Source organism: Parasteatoda tepidariorum, chromosome 5 (genome assembly GCF_043381705.1).
Source record: "Parasteatoda tepidariorum isolate YZ-2023 chromosome 5, CAS_Ptep_4.0, whole genome shotgun sequence".
In the NCBI taxonomy this organism is placed as follows: domain Eukaryota; kingdom Metazoa; phylum Arthropoda; class Arachnida; order Araneae; family Theridiidae; genus Parasteatoda; species Parasteatoda tepidariorum.
In genome coordinates, this window is record NC_092208.1 from 46,289,218 (window position 1) to 46,310,266 (window position 21,049).

At 27.5% G+C, this 21,049-nt stretch overlaps 1 protein-coding gene across 2 annotated transcripts; it reads left to right on the forward strand.

Annotated features, from left to right (window-relative positions):
* Positions 1–19,529, forward strand: LOC107447123 (Dynein axonemal assembly factor 5). 2 transcript variants are annotated; one of them, XM_016061956.3, is made up of 10 exons: positions 8–883; positions 3,899–4,109; positions 4,518–4,636; positions 5,944–6,176; positions 8,098–8,307; positions 12,347–12,490; positions 15,656–15,818; positions 15,908–16,197; positions 18,217–18,565; positions 19,359–19,529. In XM_016061956.3, exons 1-10 carry the CDS (start codon positions 241–243, stop codon positions 19,487–19,489), a joined length of 2,493 nt encoding a protein of 830 aa, XP_015917442.1. In that variant the 5' UTR covers positions 8–240; the 3' UTR covers positions 19,490–19,529. The 2 variants fall into 2 exon arrangements, with proteins under 2 accessions (XP_042905672.1, XP_015917442.1); XM_043049738.2 differs by lacking the exon at positions 12,347–12,490 and having other exon boundaries at positions 1–883.
* Positions 19,530–21,049: the final 1,520 nt, after the last annotated feature.

A 21,049-nucleotide genomic window follows, 5' to 3' on the forward strand; every position in this document is an offset into this window, starting at 1 on the left:
CTGATTTTGAAAATTTTCTTTCAATGTGGAAAGTCAATTCACAGCAAAACATGCAAATATGCAAAATCGACATTTTTTCATATTGCTCATATTTTAAGAAGCTAAAACTCAACTAAACTTTCATTGTTGTTTACTCTTTTTAAGAATGGGTTGCTATGGTAACGAAAATAAGAGTTATGGTTTTTAAATTTACTTTTTTTAATTTTAGCATTTAAAAACTGTCTATTTGTACATTTCAATATGGCAGAACAAACAGTAAATACTGATGAAAACCTTGTAAAATGTTTGACCGACTGTTGTGAAAATTATTTTACCCTGAAAAAGGGAGATGCTCTCTCTCGTCGAAACGCATTAAAAGAAATCCACAACTATATACTAATTTTGAAACCTGATTCATTTCAGGAAAGCAATTTAAATTCATTGCTAGATTCTCTCTCTCAGTCATTGACTTCTTCTTTATCTGATGGAAGTGAAAAATGTCGTGAATTATCTGTTGCTATCCTAAAAATTATTTTTAGTCGCTTCTCCATTTGTTCCGAATCTCTGTCTTCTCTCTTCAAAGCATTAGCTAATCGTCTTGGAAAAACTGATGAGCGTGAACAATCGGAAGAAATTAGAATTTTAGAGATAGAACTAATCAATGAAGTTATTGAAAGGACCAATTGTAGTCTTTTGTTGAATTTAAATGATATTGCTTCAATTATTTCAGCTTGTATCGTAGACGAGTGCCCTGAAATGAAAAGAAAAGGTTGCGAGTGCTTATCTTTGCTAGCATTTAAAGAATCCCAATTTCATATGATTGGCGGTACATTTTTAACACCACTTCTTGGGACTATAACTCACCAGCATATGAAAACACGCGTACTGTGTATTAAAGCTCTTGGTAAGAATAAATAATTTTTTTCTTCTGTTTTACAAAATTTGATATTAATATGACGTTATTTATTTCTTTTAAAAATTGTAAATTGAAGACTTTAACACCCGCTTGTTTATTGAAGAAATTTGTGTTAAAACTCATGAAAAGTTTCTTCATCTCCTCTATTCCAAATTCAAGAATTCTTTCTTTGATAGGCCAACACAATGCTTCAAAAACGTACAGAGATGTTAATACTTCTGTTGACATAAATTACAGTCTTAGAATGATGCATATCTTTGCATATTTAATTAATCTCCCTTTCATAATTTGAAATTATTATTCTCAATTTTTAATATTTTTCAACTGATAACTCACTACTATAAAAGAATACGATACATTGATTTGAAATACAATGTTTTAAAAGACTACTTGGTCAGCCCTCGATATTTGGTCGCCAATGGTGAGCGGGCAAGAAGAATAGTAGTGTCTTGATTTAAGGAGCAGAACAAACTTTTAAATTCCTACTGATAAGCTAAATTTATTTTTAACTTTCATTCAAATCATAGGGTGAAATTTTTTCTCTCATTTCATTGCATTATTTTAAATTTTTGTATCAAACATATATTCTTTTGGATAATATTAACTATATTGTTCTATTGTTGCTATAGCAAACTCCTACTACTAATTCTTACTCTATTCTTACTAGTTCTTACTATTCCTACGACTAATTCTTGTTTTTTAAAAAAAGGAACTTACTTTTGCAAGGTCTGTCCAGGCCAAATCTACTACCGTTTAGTGGTACCTTCACAAATTCAACTTTAGGAAAAACGGTAGTTTTACGAAATACTTTTTCTTACAATTTTATTTTTGTAATCCGTAAAAAACGACAAATCCATATTTTTACCATATTTTTGTGTTGATTTTTTAATATAATTTTTAATTTTCATAAGTTATGTCTAAATTTTCACAAAATAGGTATCTCTGAGAAAGACCTAGACAGACCTCTGTTTTGTATTATTTTTGTTAATAAAAAGTAGCACTAAAATGTTTAAAAAGAATGTATCCAAATAAATCCATAATGAAAATTAGGGTTCATGCTAAATATTTAAAGTGTTAAAAATGTATCTCAATTTACAAAATGTTGCTATTCTTCAGTTAAAAAGAAAATTAGGGTTCATACTAAATATTTAAAGTGTTGAAAATGTATCTCAATTTACAAAATGTTGCTATTCTTCAGTTAAAAAGAAAAATGTTTTTTTTTTTTGTTTTGTTTTTTGCTTCAACTGTTCTTTAATGTTATCAGAATTCAAGATAACAAAAATTGTGAGATATAAAACTTATGTTAAGGCCTCTAAACTTTTGGCTTTTATTAAACTACTCGGACCATATTTTTCAGATTGCACCTAAGCTCTTATGTTTGATGAATAACAATGTGAATGTGTTAAATAAAATATACATTTGTTGTGAAAGAGTAAAAACTTTATTACTGGTAACCGAACTTTATTACTGGTGTATGAGGGACCCCCTGATTTTTATCAAATTTTGGGAAATAAAAGAGTCGACTTATATATTTAGATGTATGGTTTGTACGGGTTTGCCCAGGATCGTTATGAGTTGTACTTTTCAAGTAGGATCTGCTCTGTAATGGTTTTAGATCCAAGTGATGACAACCAGGCAAGTATCCGATTGTTGCCAAAATTTAAAGATTTTTTTTTTTAAGGTATGAATTTGGAAATCTTCAGTGTTGAATTAGTTTTATATTTTTATTATCTTTATGCATTGAAGAACATCAATGTTGATTAAGATTTTAATAAAGGTATTGTTAAAAGCATAAATTTAGAAGGAAATCTTATCAAGCATTTATAATTTTATTTTATGATTGTGTACATATTTTTTTAAATAATCATTACTTAATGAAACAAATGAAATGAGATGGTAATTCTGTATGGTAATTGAGTCTTATTTTTTAAATTCAATATGTTTAAGAGTATTTAACTGTAAATAAAGAATCGTATGGCAGAATTTTTTCGAACTTTCTGCGACATACTTTTCTAATACTAATATCTTTCTGCAAGATATTTTAAGGATAACAAATATATATGTTACTAATTCAAAGTAACAAAAACTTCAACGTCAACAAAAAAAAAAAAAAAAAACTTTTCGGATCAAATAAAAAAAAACTTTTTAAAAAAATACATATTTTTTTTATTCTGATATTATGGGCAATATTCTGGCATTTTGTAGGAGGGAAACACACTGATTATTTCCTTTCTTGTATTTTGTAAATCATCATCACATTAAAAAAAAATCATGAAATCCGTAGCAGTAACTAATGTAAAAACAGATAGGCAACGAAATCATACGAATCGGATGATGAAAAGGGTTACTAAATGAGTGTTTTCATTTTGAGATTCGGTTGTTGTAATAAATAATATCATAAAAAAATATTGGATTTTAAAAAGTATGTGGAAATTAATAATGACTGCATGAAAAATATTAGAGCGAAAATTTCTGCAGAAAAGAAAAGCAAATTTTTTACTTTTTTATCAAATGAAAATAGAAAAATCACAATCATTTTTTTCCCACTACGATGCCCAAAAAAGGTATCTTTTGAATATAATTCTGAAGAAAAGATAAATCTTTTGAAAATTTCTGCAGAAAAAATAACCAAAATTTGTTACTTTCCAAAAGAAAAAATTTCTGCAAGAACTTGGTAACGTTCTGCGACAATGTTGCCTCGATTCTGCCACGGGGATAAAGAAAATATATAGAATTTTAAATAAAAGCAGATAAAATTCCAAAATTGAACTCTTACACTTTTATATTAATACAGTTCATAAAAATTACTTTATAAAGAGATTGTCATAGAACTAAATTATAATAAGTTTTATACTGTCAAAGAACTAAATTTAAATTATTTAAGTGTAAAGTGGAAGTGATAAAAAGTTTTCATTGTTGAAATGTAAATGAATAAATATGTTTATTTGAGCATTTCAGAGTTTGTTTTCTTCGTGACTAATAATATTTTTATGTATATTTTAGGAAAAATCGTGGATTATTTAAACTGTGAGGAATTTGAAAAAGCTATTTCTTATTTAGCACAAAGACTATTTGATCACTCTCCAGCTGTTCGGTTAGCTGCTACTGAGGTTGTTGGCTCCATGATGTTAGAATTAAAAGATAGATATTCATATTTTCCTCGTTTAATACCAATAATACTCTCAACTTTATATGATGAAGTTCTTGAAGTTAGGTAAAACATCTTTTCTTCTTTTTTGTTTTCGGATTAACATTACACCTCATAAATTGGTGTTAATGTAGTAATTAATATATGTATACCCAATGTAAAAAATATTTATTTTCAGAATTGTTTAAAATTTGTTTAAGTACCATTTTTACCTTTTAATTTAAGGAATCTCTGAATGCCAACTGTTCTGCTTTTTATCTGATTCTGCTAATAGGGGGGGGGGGAAGCTTCATCTCCTGTTATGGCATTTTATTTATATATATTTTTTCTCATAAAATTGAGTTTATTTTTGTTTTGTTTTGTTTTTGTTGCATGCCTGTGAGATGCAATTGCGCATGTTTTGGTGTATTTCAAATTATTTTTATTTAAGAAAACTATTTTATAAATTTTTATTTTCTGACTCTTGTCACATAGGTCTAAAGGAAAAGAATTGTGGCATAAATCTGGCAATCAATATCTGAAAGAAAATGACAAAGATTATAAAGATCTTATTGATTTTCCACAAGAAACACCAAAAAATTATCCTAATGCAGGTATTTTTAAATCAAATTTTCTTTTTAATACAATACCTATAATATAGCCTAATTGTTTCAAATATTTTTTGAAAAAACGAGAAACTTTTTTAAAGGATTTATTCTTTTTTGTCCAATCATGAAGACATTTTTGTCTCTTAAAAGCTTACTTTTTCCAGAGATTAAGTATAAATTTTGATATTGTAGTATGTATTACTGTTTTTCTGCTCTAAATAATATGCTATGTATGTATCCGCGCACCTGGAAAGTCATGAAAAATCATGGAAGTCATGAATTTTGGTATTACACAAAATTTGTCATGAAATGTCATGATTTTAACTATTTTTTTAAAAAATCATGGAAAGTCATGGATTTAGATCTATGAAATTTTTTTTTTTTTTAAATGAATTTCCCCCTCCAATTTTTTGGTGTTCCGACTATCTGAATTTGTAACAAAATCCCCACTTACAGTCTTATTTTATTACGATATAAATTGTTTTTATCATAATCTTTAAAAATTATGGTGTTCTTTCAAAATATGAAAGGAAAATCTTTCTAGAGCAAACTATCTTTTAAACTTCTGTGATTTCAGAATTATTATAATTATTTCTGTATTTTTTTATTTTATCAATTTTGAAATTCTAGATGAAGTAAGCCAGTCATTGCGAAAATTTATTTATTCGGAAATGAGAACAGAAAAATCAGGAGTATTTCTTTTCTTTCAAATGAACAAAAAAAGTGTCTTTAGAATATAATTCTGCAGAAAAAATAAATAATTATTTGTTTTTGTAATTTTTTTCAGCTATTTTATTGCTTCAACATCTCTCTTTACTCTATTTTTTAAAATCTATAAACATAAAGATGCAGTGTGTAACAGTTTTGTTTATATCTATCATTTCAATTAATGTCATTATAATGCTTTTTTAAAATTATTATTGTGTTTTTGTTGAGAAAATAGTAACTTCGTTAAGTCATGAAAAATTCATGGAATTAGTCATGAATTTGAAAATCTAAAATGTAGCAGATACCCTGTATTTAGTAATTTTTTGTGGGCATTTTCTTAAATTGAATATTACAACTCTAGATTATCAATAAGTTGCTAAGTAAAAAAATATTGGTATTGTAAAAAATTTTTTAGTAATCAATAAATATTGCTTACAGTTATTTGATTTGAATATAGTTTTTATTGCTATAAAAAATGCTTTTTATGGACATTTAAAAATTCATTAAAAGATTTGGTTATAGCTGTATCATTACACACTAATAAATAATTGTTGTCTACTTGTAATTTTATCTGAATAAGATAAAATATTCCTTTATTTTTGCAGAAGATCGTCCTCCTGTTGGATGTCGCATTTTAGTACAAAGAAACTCATATAAAATTTTCCCACCTTTGCTAACTGAGCTATCTGATTGGCTGGCAGATACCAGAATAAAATGCTCTAAAGTTTTATATTCTATCATTCTTCATTCAGAAGAGAAAATTACTTCACAGTTAACAGCAGCTGTTGATGGTATTGCTTTTAGTGCTAAAGACGAGTCAAAGGAATGTGTTGAAATGGTAAGATTCATTGACTGCTTCATAGACATACTACTTAAGGACGTATATTATTACCTCTACAGGAGATGAGTAAAGGATTGTTTGGTAGCAGTTTTTGCCAAAGAAATAACAAAGCTCCTATAAAACACAGAAATGTTTTTAAGATTTCTGAGGAAAAAAATTTCACTAACTGTCTTTTAAATGTAAATATAAGTACACAAAACAATATTTATTGAAAAATTGCATACTTTGAACAAGCTGAGCACCTTTATTTATAGAATGTGAAGGGGCTAAAGCGGCAGTCCCTGGTAAGTCTAGAGTTAGATCACTGTATTCCTTATTACTATCTAACTTTTTTGCTGTTGGGCAAATTTGTAAAAAATTTTTTGCATGCAATTGCATTCTTTTTCTAAAGTAAATTTAAATAACTTAAGAAACATTTTGGGTAAAGTTATCAACGTTCTCAAGTAGCAGACTTTTTGTAGAATGACCCATATGGAGAGAACCTCATAAATGTTCTTATTTCTAAAGCACCAGAGAGTTAAGTTTATATTTTTGTTTATAAAAATATTTAAATGATTTGTGAATTGTGTTTGCAAATAAAATTTTAAGTTCACATGTAAAGTTTGAAATTGTAAATTGTTATGTAAAGCCTGAAATTGTAAATTGAAATGAAAAGTTTGAAATTGTACAGTAAAAAATTGGATGTTATTGGTATACTCTATTTAATTTTGAAAGAAAATAAACAAAAAATGTAGCATTCTGCAAATGCAGGTATAGATTATAGATAAGGATAATTATACTTGTCTTTAATGTTGGTGTGTTGACTGCTATTAAGCAAATTCATTTAATCATACAGATGTTTAAATTTAGATGACAAAAAATAAAAAACTAGCATGCTGAAATGAAAGAAGAGGTATAGATCATTTAGAAAAGTTAAGTGATATTTTATAAAAGGGGAGCACACATAAAAATATTCTAAAATCTCGATCTTAATCATAAATTATTATTTTACTGAGGAGGCTTGGAACCTATTATATCTTTCAATATTGAAAAAAAATGCAGTTTTTTTCTGCATTTGTTAGCAGATATACTTTACACAAGTTATTAACTCAAGCCAATTATAGTTGCCGATTTCTTATGCCCCCTCCAAAATGTAGAAGTATCAAAAATGTTTATTCTTAAGTCATGTTCAATAGCAGTCAATATGCTAGCAGTATTTCTTTTTCGGTTTTTTCCCCTTTAAGTAGAAAATCAGAATAAATAACAAATAAAAGTGCATTATCTTTTTTTAAAAATTATTATGAACCCTGTAATTATTTAGCATCTAATTCTACATTCAACTTTACAGAGAGTTTTCGATTATAGTAATTACAGATTATAGTTTGTGCTTCGTACAAAGTACTACATAAATATTTTATGTACTTTTAAACAAACAATTAATACATTGATATAAACTACTGAAAAAGGAATAAAACTTAGTTGAATTTTTCTTCATAATAATGTTTTAAGTAATTTATTTTCTTTTATTACTGACTAGCTATTTTTAGTTTTTAATATTGTAGTTTTGTTTTTTGACCAAAACTTTCTCTAAAAAAGTTATTTTTTCCTAAATTTTTATTATTAATGTCAATTAAATTCGTGATTTTTCATTGGAAAGCTTATTGGTTTTATTTATCTATTTTTATTTATTTTTATTTTAGTATATTAGAAATAATATTATTGAAAATTAGTTAATATAAATGTATGCTGTAATTATGTTAGGTTAGACAAATATTGATGCTTTCTAGCATTATGGCAGCATTTTTCTTTTATTATTGCTAGTATATACATTTTTATAAATTTAATTGATGATTAGATTTTTATTTTGTTTGTTTCTACACTGCATTAAAGTATTTTATGTATTGTGTTACTCTCTATTAATATATTTATTCAATTTCAGGCCATAAAAGCTGCAGAACTGCTAGGTTATTTTGTGGATCCTAACTTGCTTTGTGACACAATTATGACATTGATCCATAAGACCCCCTCATCTTCCAATTTAAGAATATTTGCTGCCTCTATTCAAGGATGCAGTAGTGAATATTCTGTTGAATGCTTTCAAGAAATCTTAAAATTTCTTGCTAGTTCTTCCATTTCAAGGTTGAGAAAGGTAATTTTAAGCACAATTGCATTTATTTCTCATCAATTGACTTGATAATTCAGATTATTTACATTTTGAATTGTCAATGCTGTTGAATTTTTTTTTTTTACAACTGTGTATTATAATACTTTGTTTATTATTCAGACTATATTTTTTCTGTGATCTTTGAAATTCGTTATACAAATAAAAAATAATTGGTTTTGAGTAGAGTTTAAAAAATTGAGCATACAGTACACTCTCGATTATCCGTGCTCGGATTATCCGGATTGCGGATTATCCGTGCTGATTCCGGAGTCACACGAAAAATATAAGGATAAGCATTTTGAAGATTAAAAAAAATTTTATTCACGAAGTTGTAACATTACCAAATGTTTGGAAGCAATATTCGTTATTGGATTGAAGTGTATGGAATATTAGCAGCATGGTCAAGGTAAAATCGTCTACTTTATCACGATCTTGGAGAAATAGAAGGTCTTGGAGAAAGATCATATCGCTTGATGAACAATCTTCTTCAGATGTTCAAGAAAAATATGATAACACTATTCTCGAACAAGCAAAAGAAATCTTAGGTTTCGAAATTCTTAACGAAGAAAATTGTGAAGATTGGTTTCAAAGTGATGCATGTGAGCCTGACTTCCAGTATTTGACAGATGAAGACATCGTTATGTTGTTAAATCAAATAGTGATGATAGTAACTGATGCAGAGGATGTAGTAAATGAGGGAAATACAATTTCTCATACTACTGCTCTGTGGAAACTTTATTAGATTATATGGGAGGATTTGATTACGGTGACATTACTGCGGTTCGTAAAATATGTGTATCGATATATGGCGAAGACGCATTACACATTTTTTAATAAGGAAAATTCCTAGTTTGATGTTATGCATGCAAATGTCAGTAATTTTTATATTTTTTGTACTGATATTGAATTTTTCTTTAATAAAAGGAGTTTTCGGATTATCCGTGTTTTTCGATTGTCCGTGCGACCTGTCCCGGTGATTAACCCGGATAATCGGGAGTGCACTGTATTACTATTTTTTTAATAAAGTTCTATTAGGTAGGTTTAATATTATAGTGATTATGCAATATATTTATTAAATATTTTCTTGCTCAAAAATTATAGAAAAGCATTTCAAAGCTATCAATGTACTTATATAATTAAGTAAAATTTGTATTTAATTTTCTTAATCTGTATTTTGCTGGAAAAAAAAACTTGGGAGAAGAATCTTTTTATACTAGTAACTCATACTCTTATGATATTTTTAAACTTATCCTATATATATATATATATATATAAAATTAAGAAAAAAATTATATATATAATATAAAGTTAAGAAAAAAATTACCATATATTCCGGCATATAACGCGCACTTTTAATGCAAAAAATAGCATTGGAATTTACGGGTGCGCGGTATATGCCGAATATAAAAAATTATGGATTAAAAAAAAATTAAATAGAGAAAAATACTTTTATTTTAAAGAAATAACATACCTTTACCTATATACTTTATTGATTTTCGTTATTACATAAATAGTTCATTATATTCGTCTTCCGTTATTTCTTCAGGCACGTCATTACAATCTGTTTTGTCTTCATCATGTGAGTTACCCTCATCCATAAATAAACAGTCATCTTCTAATCCGTCCAGATTATTTGAAATGCTGCATTTTTTGAATGATTTTCTAACCATCTCAGGCTTAATTTCATCTCATACTTTTAATATCCATTCGCACACTGCTTCCAAACTTGCATGACGCATATGTCCTCCTTTCGTAAAGGTTTTTTTGCCCTCCAACTTCCAAGTGTTCCACTGTTTTTTTTAAATTGACTTTAAATGGTTTGTTTAAGCAGATGTCCAATGGCTGACCTAATGGTGTCAATTCGCCCGAAATAACTGCCATATCGGTGTTACATTCTTTCAACAATTTGTTTGCATTATCTGTAAGGTGGGACCTAATCATGTCCCACACTAAAAGGCTTTCTGGTTTTCTTATGCAACCAGGAGAGATTTGCCAGACATTTTTTACCCACAAAATTTAAAAAAAGTAGTAGAAATTACAGGTGCGCGTTATACGCCGGAGTATATGGTATTATGCGCCGGAATATACGGTATATGCTTTAAATAAGTAAAAAAAGAGCAATATTTTTTCTATACGTTTTTATCAGTAAAGCTAAATAAAAGGTTAGGAATGATATTCATGGTTTAAAATTCGATTTTGAAATTTGAAAGATCAGTGAAACTAACAAAATGTTATCAGATTAGATCATTATTACATCCTTAAAAAATTCTTTTATTTTCAGTTAAAGGGGCTTTTGGTAGTTAATTTTTATTTTAGGCCTCTACGAACTTTCTCATTTTATTACTTCTATGCTCTTAAGTAGTTAAAGGTTGTGTTACAGTACTTTAAAATAATTATTCTCTATAATTTGATATGATCAAGTTATTGAAATTAATTTTGACTTTACATGCAGACTGAACGTAAGTAAGCACATTGTTTGAAAATGACATATTAGTATCTTTTCTAACAACCACTATTCCAATTTTGTGATAAACTGTTGTGAGAGGTCTCATTCCTTTCCTTTTGCTTTGTAGAATAAGAAAAAAGGTAGTAGACACCTTAGGACCTGCAAATACAAAGCTAAGATATGGAGTAAAATAAGCAGATATATTTAAACATTGCTAATCTAGACAAGTGAGGTATTGTTTCTTACGCATTTTTCATGATGAAAAGAATAAGATTGAGCCAGTGTCTATAGTGAAGAAGTTATGAATGTTTTATGAAAAAACAATAAAAATTTTGTTAATCAACGCATACATCGAACATTGCTATCTAGAAAAAAGACATATTCTTTCCTCTTTTGAGTATGTATTTATATATGCTAAATATTTAGGGAGATTAAAACCAATTCAATAGGACTGATAGTTAAAAAAATTTTTTTTTTGCATATAAAGTACAGTTTTGTATTTATTCCTATTTACACTGCTGATGTAGCTAAGATAAGCAGTTTATTGGATCCTCCTATGTATTTTTTGCACTCAATTGAATTAAATCAAAGCTTTGCTGATAAAATCATTCGTTTAAAATTTAATGGTTTCATGTGTAGAAAGAATGATTTTTGATTTTTACTTACTTACCTTATTGGCATTGATATTTGGACAAGTGAGGCATTACTTCTTTTATATACTAATTCCCCCAGTGAAGAATTACTAGTTTCATGTAGTATAAAATCTTCTTAACTTTTAACCCATTAGTTGGTCAGCTTGGTTTTATTTTCATACGATTCAAGGTAAAAAATGCACAGAATACATTATTTTGCTTATCTTTATAGTAATGTCAGAGGTTTAAAGCATGAGTATAAAACAAACTTCGTTCTTCATTGACTTTTGTTAGGTTCCATTCGATTAAGAAAATAAATTATATTTATTACATTACCTCTTTTGTCTTGATAGCAATATTTAAATGTAATCTCCATTTCCCCCCTCTCCACTCTTCTACCATTCCCTGTGGCAGGTCCCTAATATCAGCCATTGTTTTTCTTTTGGGACAGTGCATTAGGAAACAAAAAATGAAAATACTTACATTACTCAATCATAAAAATGTAGAAATGTGTGATTTTAATTTTTGAACCTTACAATATCAAGAAATTAATAATTTAAGTTTGACAGCATTTATTTTAGTTAATGAAAAGAAAATGCATTCTAGGATGATAAAAAAAGAGACTAAACTAGAGCTCCGCTTAGATTTAAACTAGTTTGTAAAATTTCATGTTATTGAACTTTTTGAAAATCCATTTTACATAATGTTATGATGATTCTGTTTATTTATTTATTGTATTAAATGTAATTTTCATTTTTATGAAATATAAATTATGTTAAAAGTTTGTTCTTTTTTTTTCCAACCTGAAACTTTATGTAAATAGAACTGGAAATCCTGTAAATGTAAATAAGTAGACTTCAAAATTTGAAAATTTATTTTCAAACATTGAAAAAATGAATTATTTTATATTAATATTTATTTTTGTATTCATTTGTTCTAATTTTAGGCAGATGAACAAACACATTTATTGTTATGCGTTGAAGCATTACTGTCTTCTGGAAATAAAATTGACCACAACTGCAGTGAATTTATTTTTACCATATTGTTATCCGTAGCTGGTTTGTCAAAAATTGACACTATTATTCAAAAGGTTGGCTTTTCAGTGCTTTGCTGTTACTGCTTAGTATTATATATTTATGTAAGAAATATTTGTTGCTTGTTATCAAACAAAAGGAGTTATTTAAATTCAATTATTAATTTGATTATTTTGGGATGCTATTTACATGGCTTAAGAGATACATTGAACCATTTTATGTTTTCAATATAGTTAATTTTTATACTTTATTATTATTATTATTTTTTTTTTTGCTCCTACATATTAATATTCTATCATATTATTTCTTTTATTAACTATAGTTTGCTGTGTGCAAGCATACTCAAATAAAGCTTCTTATCAGTGGATGTATAATTTGATTCTTAAATATCATAATCACATTTTAGAAGTACATCATTGTTCATCTTCAGGAAATGTGAATTCATATTTTAGTTTCTTTCCATTATAACTTTTATCTACAACATTTTACAGGCATAAGCCTAAGGTAACAAAGCTTTTAACAAGTGTATATTTAAAAAAATATCTTAATATATTATCTTCTAGACCTGGAGGAACATTTTTTTTTTTGCTGTAAAAATTTCAATTAAGTGATCTAGAAAAATATCTCATATAAAGCAAATTTATTATCCTTGATTTGCTATCAAGCATTCAGTTTTCATTGAAATATTAAAATTAATCAAAAATATATGTATTGGATTATGTTTAAGTGAGAACAACACAGTAGAAGCCTATAAAAAAGGATTTTTTAAAAAGAATTTTGAAATTAATCTAATACATTTTCTTCTGTTATTGTAGATAGTTTAATCTTTATTTCATCATGTTTTCAAATACAAAAATTAAAAAAATTAGCACTTATTTAATACAATGTTTATAATGTATTTTCTTAATTATCCATAACTTGCTGTACTCAGAGGTATTTTTTAGAATTGATTTTAATGAGTCTAAATCAGTGGTTCCCAACCTGGGGGCGATCGCCCCAAACGGGGCGATAGAGCTCCTCAAGGGGGCGATAATTCTTAGGGGGGTGATCGGGGGGCGACGCATATTCAAAAGATAAAAATTACTAATAATTGCTAAAAATTGCTAATAAGACAAAAGCTATTTGAGATCGAAATTGAAAACATATATGAAGCTTATGGTTCTGGTGTAGATAAAGAATTACGATAGTTAAAAATTAAAACATTTCAAGTTCGGGATCGTTTTCGTCATTCGTTTTGGTATCGCTGGCGGAAATCTGACCTTCAAGAATTCTCTTTTGTTGAAAGTCATGGTCTTTTATATACCTTCTTCTCCTCAAATGTTCCTCTCTCGTCTCATTCCCATCCCCCTGATTTTAGAAGGCATGTAATAGGAGAAACTGATTGATAGACGAAACATTTATGTAACTCTGAACCTCACACAATTGGGTAACTTTTATTTTACCTGTTACTAAAAAAATGTTGAAATCATGTTGTGTGAGGGATCGAGTAATAGGATAAAACCTCTGAGCAATAATACTGTTTCCAGGCTTATTGATGAGATGGCCGCAGACGTTGAATCAAAACTCATCAAATTTATGAGAGAAGGTAAATTTGCGTTGCAGATTGGTGTCTCAACTGTGATAGATAACAAAGCTATTGTATTAGCTTACGTGAGATTCATAAATGAGAGTAAGGAGATTGGATGAACGAGGAAATGTTGTTTACAAGAACTTTGATCACTGATACAAAATGATCGTAGATTTTTAAATTGGTCAAAGACTATTTTGTGGAAAAAGAAATTCCCTTTACAAATGTAAGTGCTTGTGCAACGGATGGTGCTCCTGTCATGTCTGGTCGTCATACTGGGCTTCTAGCTCACCTTAAAAAAAAAAGTACCGGAGGTCATCACCATTCATCGTGTCTTTCAACGTCAGCATTTGGCTGCAAAAAAGTTGAGTGGTGCCCTGCATGAAGATTTCGAACGCTCGCTCCTACATACAGATGTGAGATGGCTTTCAAAAGGAAACTGTTTGCGTCGTTTTTTCAAATTGTTTAACTCGGTTACTGAGTTTTTTGACGCCACTGATTCTGCTTTAAGTGAGAGTTTGAAGCAATGCAAGTTGGAAACTGCGTACCTCACGAATATTTGTGAAAAAATGTACGAAATCAACGTGAAACTTCAAGGAAATAAAGTGAACATTATCAATGCTAAGGGAATCATATCTTCATTCATCGCCAAGTTTGATATCTACAAGTCAAACATTGTTTGCAAAGAGCTAATGCAATTTCCAACTCTTAGAAAGTGTTCAATGGCAGATATTGAGATTCTCAAAAATCAGCACGGGGCAGTCATTGAAGTGGTAAAAATGTACTTTCTCACTCTTCATTTTTTTCGCAAATTTTAGTTGCTACCGTTTTAACTTTTTCTTGATTACATTAAAATACAAATTTTAAAAAACGTGCTTTTGTTTTGATTATTCCGTTTTAAATATCATTTCTTTTTGAAAAAAAAAAGATTGCATAAATTTTTTTTAATTAATAAAAATGGCAGGATAAAATTGCCTCCTTATTTGCATTACAATTTAAATTAAAATCAAATATAACTTAGCGTTTGGTTGCTCACTAGCAGCAATGAATGGTTTATGAGCAAAAAGAGAAAGGGGCGATGGTCCACAAAAGGTTGGGAACCACTGGTCTAAATTAAAAAGCAAATATTTCATATTTTGTTTTTCGAAATCTTTTTACGAAAGAAAAATAATTTAAATTTTCAATGTGTTCAAGCAAAACAGTTAATTTTTTCAGCTAATAAGAAAATTGTTTTCGAGAAAAATTAGAAATTTCTTTAATAATCATTTATCTTTGTTAAATATGTGATGATTAATGCTCAAACAGTTTGAGTGTCAGAAAAAATTAATATACTTTTTATGAGACATATTTTTTGCTTAATAGTTTCATCAACCTTTAAAATATAAGGTTTAATTTAATGACTCTTCTAGTTTGAAAACACTATGTCAGGAAAAGATGGTGAATCATTTAAACTATATGTAGGAATTAAAATGCATTTAACAGCACTTAGCAATAATACTAATTAATTGTAGGATATCATGTCAAGACGTTTACTTATTTCCATATCTGAATAATATTTATATGTCAGTGAAAAATAAACCTATTTTTTTTTGCATTCTATGCATGATTGCAATGGTTCTATATTCTTATGTATTTTTTATTATCTCTTGTTCAGGCAGAAGAGCTTTTAGTAAAGCTGGCTGTTGTTCAGTCATATACTGTGCCTTCTTTATTTGAAAAACATTTGCTTCCTTTCCTGAAATCATTGACTTCCAACTATGAGTTGTGGAATCTTCAAAGCCCAGAAATGCCAATTTTTAATTATTTATTGCTCTCAGGTAAATTCAAAATATGTCTTTGAAATATATCTTCAAATATCTAAATAATAGTTATGAAAAAGTTTTACATCCATCTTTTTTAATTTTAGACCATCTTTATCCAGAAGCAATAAAAACTGTTATTCCTGTTTTTCTGAACAATCTTCACCCAAGCAAAGATGCCAGAGTTCGAAGCATTATTTTATCCTTAATCTCACCAACATTGAACTGTTTATCACCAACAGAATGTGAGGGTATGTCAGAAGATATCCTGACACTCATCCGTTCAGGTATTTTTCCCAACTTGACCTGGATGGCTGGAAAAACTGCTTCCAAGCTGAGAACATTAGCAGCGGCTAGTTTATTTGAGATTGTTGGGAAAAGTTCTAATCCAGCTTTAGTAAGTTTTTTTTCTTTTTTTTATAATTTCTGTTAGTCTTGTCACTTAAATTACCTTTTTTGTTATTAGTTTACTCAATATACAGAGGATTTATATTCAGTTGGTTTGTTTTCCTCGCATCTCAGTTTCAAGAGATTTTATGTTTTATGATTATGATCTTGTCAGAAAAGTGGCAATAGTGTGTCAATACAGAGGATAACTAAAAATTAAGATATCAAGTGATGCATTTTTCAGTTTTTTGCTCTGTAAGAATGATGCTCATTTTCTAAACATTTCTATTAACCAATCTCTTTTTTTTAAAATATATAAATTAAAAATTTTTTTTTTAACATTTCTTTTTTCAGTGAGTTGAAAATTAAAAATATTTTTTCTTTTGTTTTCTAATTCTCTGTTTATTATTTTTTTAAGAAAATACACCAGGAGCATTAAATTTTCTTTATCATAAACAATTCTCGTCAGTTGTAACATATTTCATTTCACAAAACAATCAAAATTATGCCTAAAAATAGGAGCTACGGTGATTGTTTTTTTTTTAAAAGTAAAAAAGACTTAATATAAACTAAACTAATATAAATAAGTATTCATATATAATAAGAAGTTCGATGAAACAAACTCTAATTTCTTTTCTATTTTACTTTTTGAATAGGAAAGAAGAGTTATAACGAAGATATAAAATAGAAAGTTATACATTAACACTTCGTATAATAATAAAAATGAATTTGCAATTATCTACTTTTATCAGAAGTATCAAAATTTTTTATACATATTATGTTTAAAAGGAAGAAAAATTAGCTGTTAATTTAGTTTATACAGGTTTCTTAGAAATTGCTATTTTACATATTTTCATTCATTCATTTATTAAGAAATGGTTATTTTTGGGCAATAAAAATATTTGGGTAACCTTAAATAAAATTTAGATCTTTAAAAAGTCTTAAAAATGCTACATGAATTTTAAATTTTGTTTAATCATAAATTATGTTGCAAAATTTTTTTTTTGAAAATATTTTTTTGTGGAAGAGAATGTTTCATTTTTGAAATATGCTTGTTTTTCTACAAAACTATAGCATAGTCTGTATAAAACTTTAAGAGCTTTCTTTTTTTACTTTAAATTTTCATTTTAAACTTTAAATTGTTGCTATTAAATATTGTAGTTAATTTTTTCATAAATAAAAGTCATAGTAAGAATTAATATGCTCTTTAGTTTATTTAGACACATTGAAAATATGATTTTCTAAGTTGAATTAACTATTTTTGTACAACCTTTGAATTGTTTTTATTTATGACTTAAATAAATTACAGTTAAACTCATCTATAATAATATCATAAGTCTCATTACAGCTTTCATGTTAAATCAGAGAGCTCATTAAATCTGTGTTGGCAGATGTTATCTACAGAAATTAACTTAAAAATATAATAAGCTAAATTTTTTTAAGCGCATGAAGTCAACTTCGTCAACTTATGATGAAAATAAAATTGTATTTTTTGCAACTCTTAAAAAGTTTCTTACTAGTACTAAACTAACTTAATACTACACAAAAAATAAGATAGTCAAAAATTTGGTAGAAACATATATGATGATGCCTGGGCAACAGAATGTAAAATTTATTCAATGATTTGTGTGGCACCATCTTATGTTTGTGCTAAACTGGTTGTGTAACAAGATCCATGACAAAGTTAGTTGAGGAACTTCAATCTTATCTGCATATAATATTTGTATAATTTAAACTTATGGAAGAAGAAGGTTTTACCTCTTTTAAGTTAAAGAAAGTTTTCAAAAATCAGAAAGTTTTTCTGACAGCTTTAATAAAATAGTTGTTTTGAAATTACAGAAAATTTCTTACTAGATTAGAATTTTAATCACAACAAAGTTTTGTTTTAATCATAACAACAAAGTTTTTAGCATTTTACGAACAATTTCTTTTTAAAACAAATTTGACCCCAAAGAGTATTTTTAAATTAAAGCTTTGAATGTTTGTGTGGCCAACTTTGACCATCATTATATAAAAATATTAATTTCAGGTTAAACATTTGGGAGATGAAATACTTCCCATTCTTGCTACATTAGCTGATGATGATGAAACTACTACTCGACTTCTATCTTGCAAAATTCTTGAGTCGATTTTGCCTCTTGTGAATGATTGCATTGATGATCAAAAAATACACAATACCTGTTTCCAGCTCTTACGTTGCATGGATGATGAATCTGATGATGTTCGTATAATGACTGTCAGGGTTCTGAAAGCATATGTTAAGTCATTCCCTAGTGACTATGACTGGAACATGTACAAGGCTCATGTAAAAAGCATATACGAGAATGTTTTAATCCACATGGATGACAAAAATGAGAAAATTAGGCAAAGTGTTTTGAGTAAGTATATTATTTCTAGTGTACAAAAATAACAACAACTTTGGTTTTTCTAATTTTTAGAACATCTAAGAAATGTTTTTTTTTCAATGGATGAAATTTGAACAATATTTTAAATTTGTTCACAATAATTGTATGCTCTGAAAATCTATTGTTATATTCAGTACCCTTTTTTGGGAGGGGGGAAGAGGAGGATTTCAATTTTCATTATCAAAATTTGTAGAGCTATAAGGGAAACTATACTAATTGTTTCCCAATTTTAACATTTCTTTTTAATATATTTTTATATTTCTCTACAGATTTTAATCCTATTTAAGGTAATTTTGCTCTTAATCAGTAATAATTTTTGTATCCGAGTTCATGCAAGCCTCGGTTACATATACTCGTACTCACGTATGGTTAACTGAGGCTTACACACAACTCAGTTACATTCAGTTCCAAAAATAAATATGTTGGTTTTGCAATTATATTTTATTCTTCTTTATCCCAAAAAAACTATTGTATTATTTTAATATTAGGGGGAAAAAAACAGAAATAGTACTTTTAAAATTGTCCCAAAATAATAGAGTATTAATATTTGTTCGTTTTAATAGTTTATTGTCGACAGACATTTGTATTTTGAATTCAGAAAGAATTCAATATCGCATTATTTTTTTGTTCCTAAGCAAAACTCAACTGAAACCACCTACTATAAAAGATTTGAGAATTGCCCTATTTTATATCAGTGTTTATAAATATTAAAAAATATTTTTTTTGATAAATATTGAATTATTTGTAATTCGTCATTCTCCTTTAGATCTGCTGAAAGACATAGGATTTGCTGCTCCTGATGTGCTTTTGGATGAAGTTGAATCAAAAAGATATGTAATGTCTGCAAATGATCTTTGTGATAATTTGATAGCACATATCAAAAATATTAAAGTTTAAGTTCATTTTCATTTGTAAATAAATAATTCATTTTAAGTTTCATGCAAAAATATTGATTTTGTACAATTCACACTCATCATCACAGACATTTAAAAATGTAGTAGTTCTTGCAAAGGTTATTAATCTTTTTAAACATAAGCTTTATAATATTTTGTGAAGAAAAAAAAGTCAATGAAATAAAAAAAGTTAATGAAATAAAAAAAATGTTTTAAAGACTCAGTTATAAGGAACTATGTTTTATGTGGGCTTGTAATATTATTATAGAATTATTCTTACAATCAAAATTACACGTTACATAAACACAGTGGAACATAATTCCATAAGCGTTAATGTGAAATAATTTTTGATTCCCCATTAAATTGTATATGAATATCATGATTTTAAGTACATAGGGGCAGGGCTGTCTATCTACCTACCTACCCCAAAAAAATACCATGTAAAAAAAAATCCAATAAAACTCACATTTAAGTGGTTTTTAAGAAATGTAAAAAAAAGATGAGTTGGTTTGCCAACATTTTTTTTCCTGTTATTACTACAGTTATTATAATTTCACACATTTTTAAATATTTTTATATAATTATTTTATAATTTTTAAGCAAATAATCGTGATTACATACAAAAAAGTTGAGCAAAAGTCTTTAATACATTTTTGCAAATTTTCTATTTGTGGAAACATATTTTATTTTAAAGAATAAAAAATATTTTAATCTAGCAATAATGGAACACTCTTTGTATTTCACCAAAATATTTTAATCACAATGATATCACATAAAATTAGTTTTATAAGAAAATTCTGTAATGTGCATTAATGATATACCGTCAAAGTAATAATAAAATGAATGCCATGTTTAGTTAAAAGTTCTGTAATAGTCTCTTCTGGTTCTATCTCACTCGTTAAATGTTTATAAACTTCAACAAGCTTTTACAGGTCCCACTGTTTCGCAGTTTGGACTTGATGGATAGATGGATTTAGTAATAACTTAGATGGATTTAGAAATAACTTATAACTTTTTGATATTCACAGTATGAGTTTATGGAAAGAAAATATTTTCTGGGATTAAAAAAACAACTTCGATTTGTGCGAGATTTCTTTCTCTAAAAAAGAATTTTTGAACTGAAAATACAAATAAAATGCCATGTCCCTTTGAGTTCATGTTACCATTGTTCGATTGTACAAAGGTAAATACTGCCTCATATGGAAAAAATATATCAATTACTCCTTTATTTTTATTTATAAAAATAAAGAATTTCATAAACATGTATAGAAATATTAATTTTCATAAAATTATTCAATTTGAAGTAATCTTTTTAATTATGCTGATGAAAGTTTGATGTTTGATCTGCTGTTTTTTTCCATTCAGTAAAAACAGTATTATCATTTCTATAATTGCCAATTTGCAAATAACAACAGTATTTTTAGTTTTGTGACCATGTCTCTCAGTTCAAGAGTCATAACTAAGGTAACAACTAAAATTTTTGACTGCATATAAGTTAAAAATCTTTAAATTTAAAGACTGTCAAGTATCATGATAACTAAGATAACAAAAATTTTAATAGCAT

Bases quoted from the DNA above. Each gene is read 5' to 3' on its own strand.
- LOC107447123 (XM_016061956.3), top strand. From the start codon at position 241: ATGGCAGAACAAACAGTAAATACTGATGAAAACCTTGTAAAATGTTTG. The intron at 12,491-15,655 runs GTTGGCTTTTCA...TCTCTTGTTCAG, and splicing joins TTGACACTATTATTCAAAAG to GCAGAAGAGCTTTTAGTAAA. The intron at 16,198-18,216 runs GTAAGTTTTTTT...TATTAATTTCAG, and splicing joins AAAGTTCTAATCCAGCTTTA to GTTAAACATTTGGGAGATGA.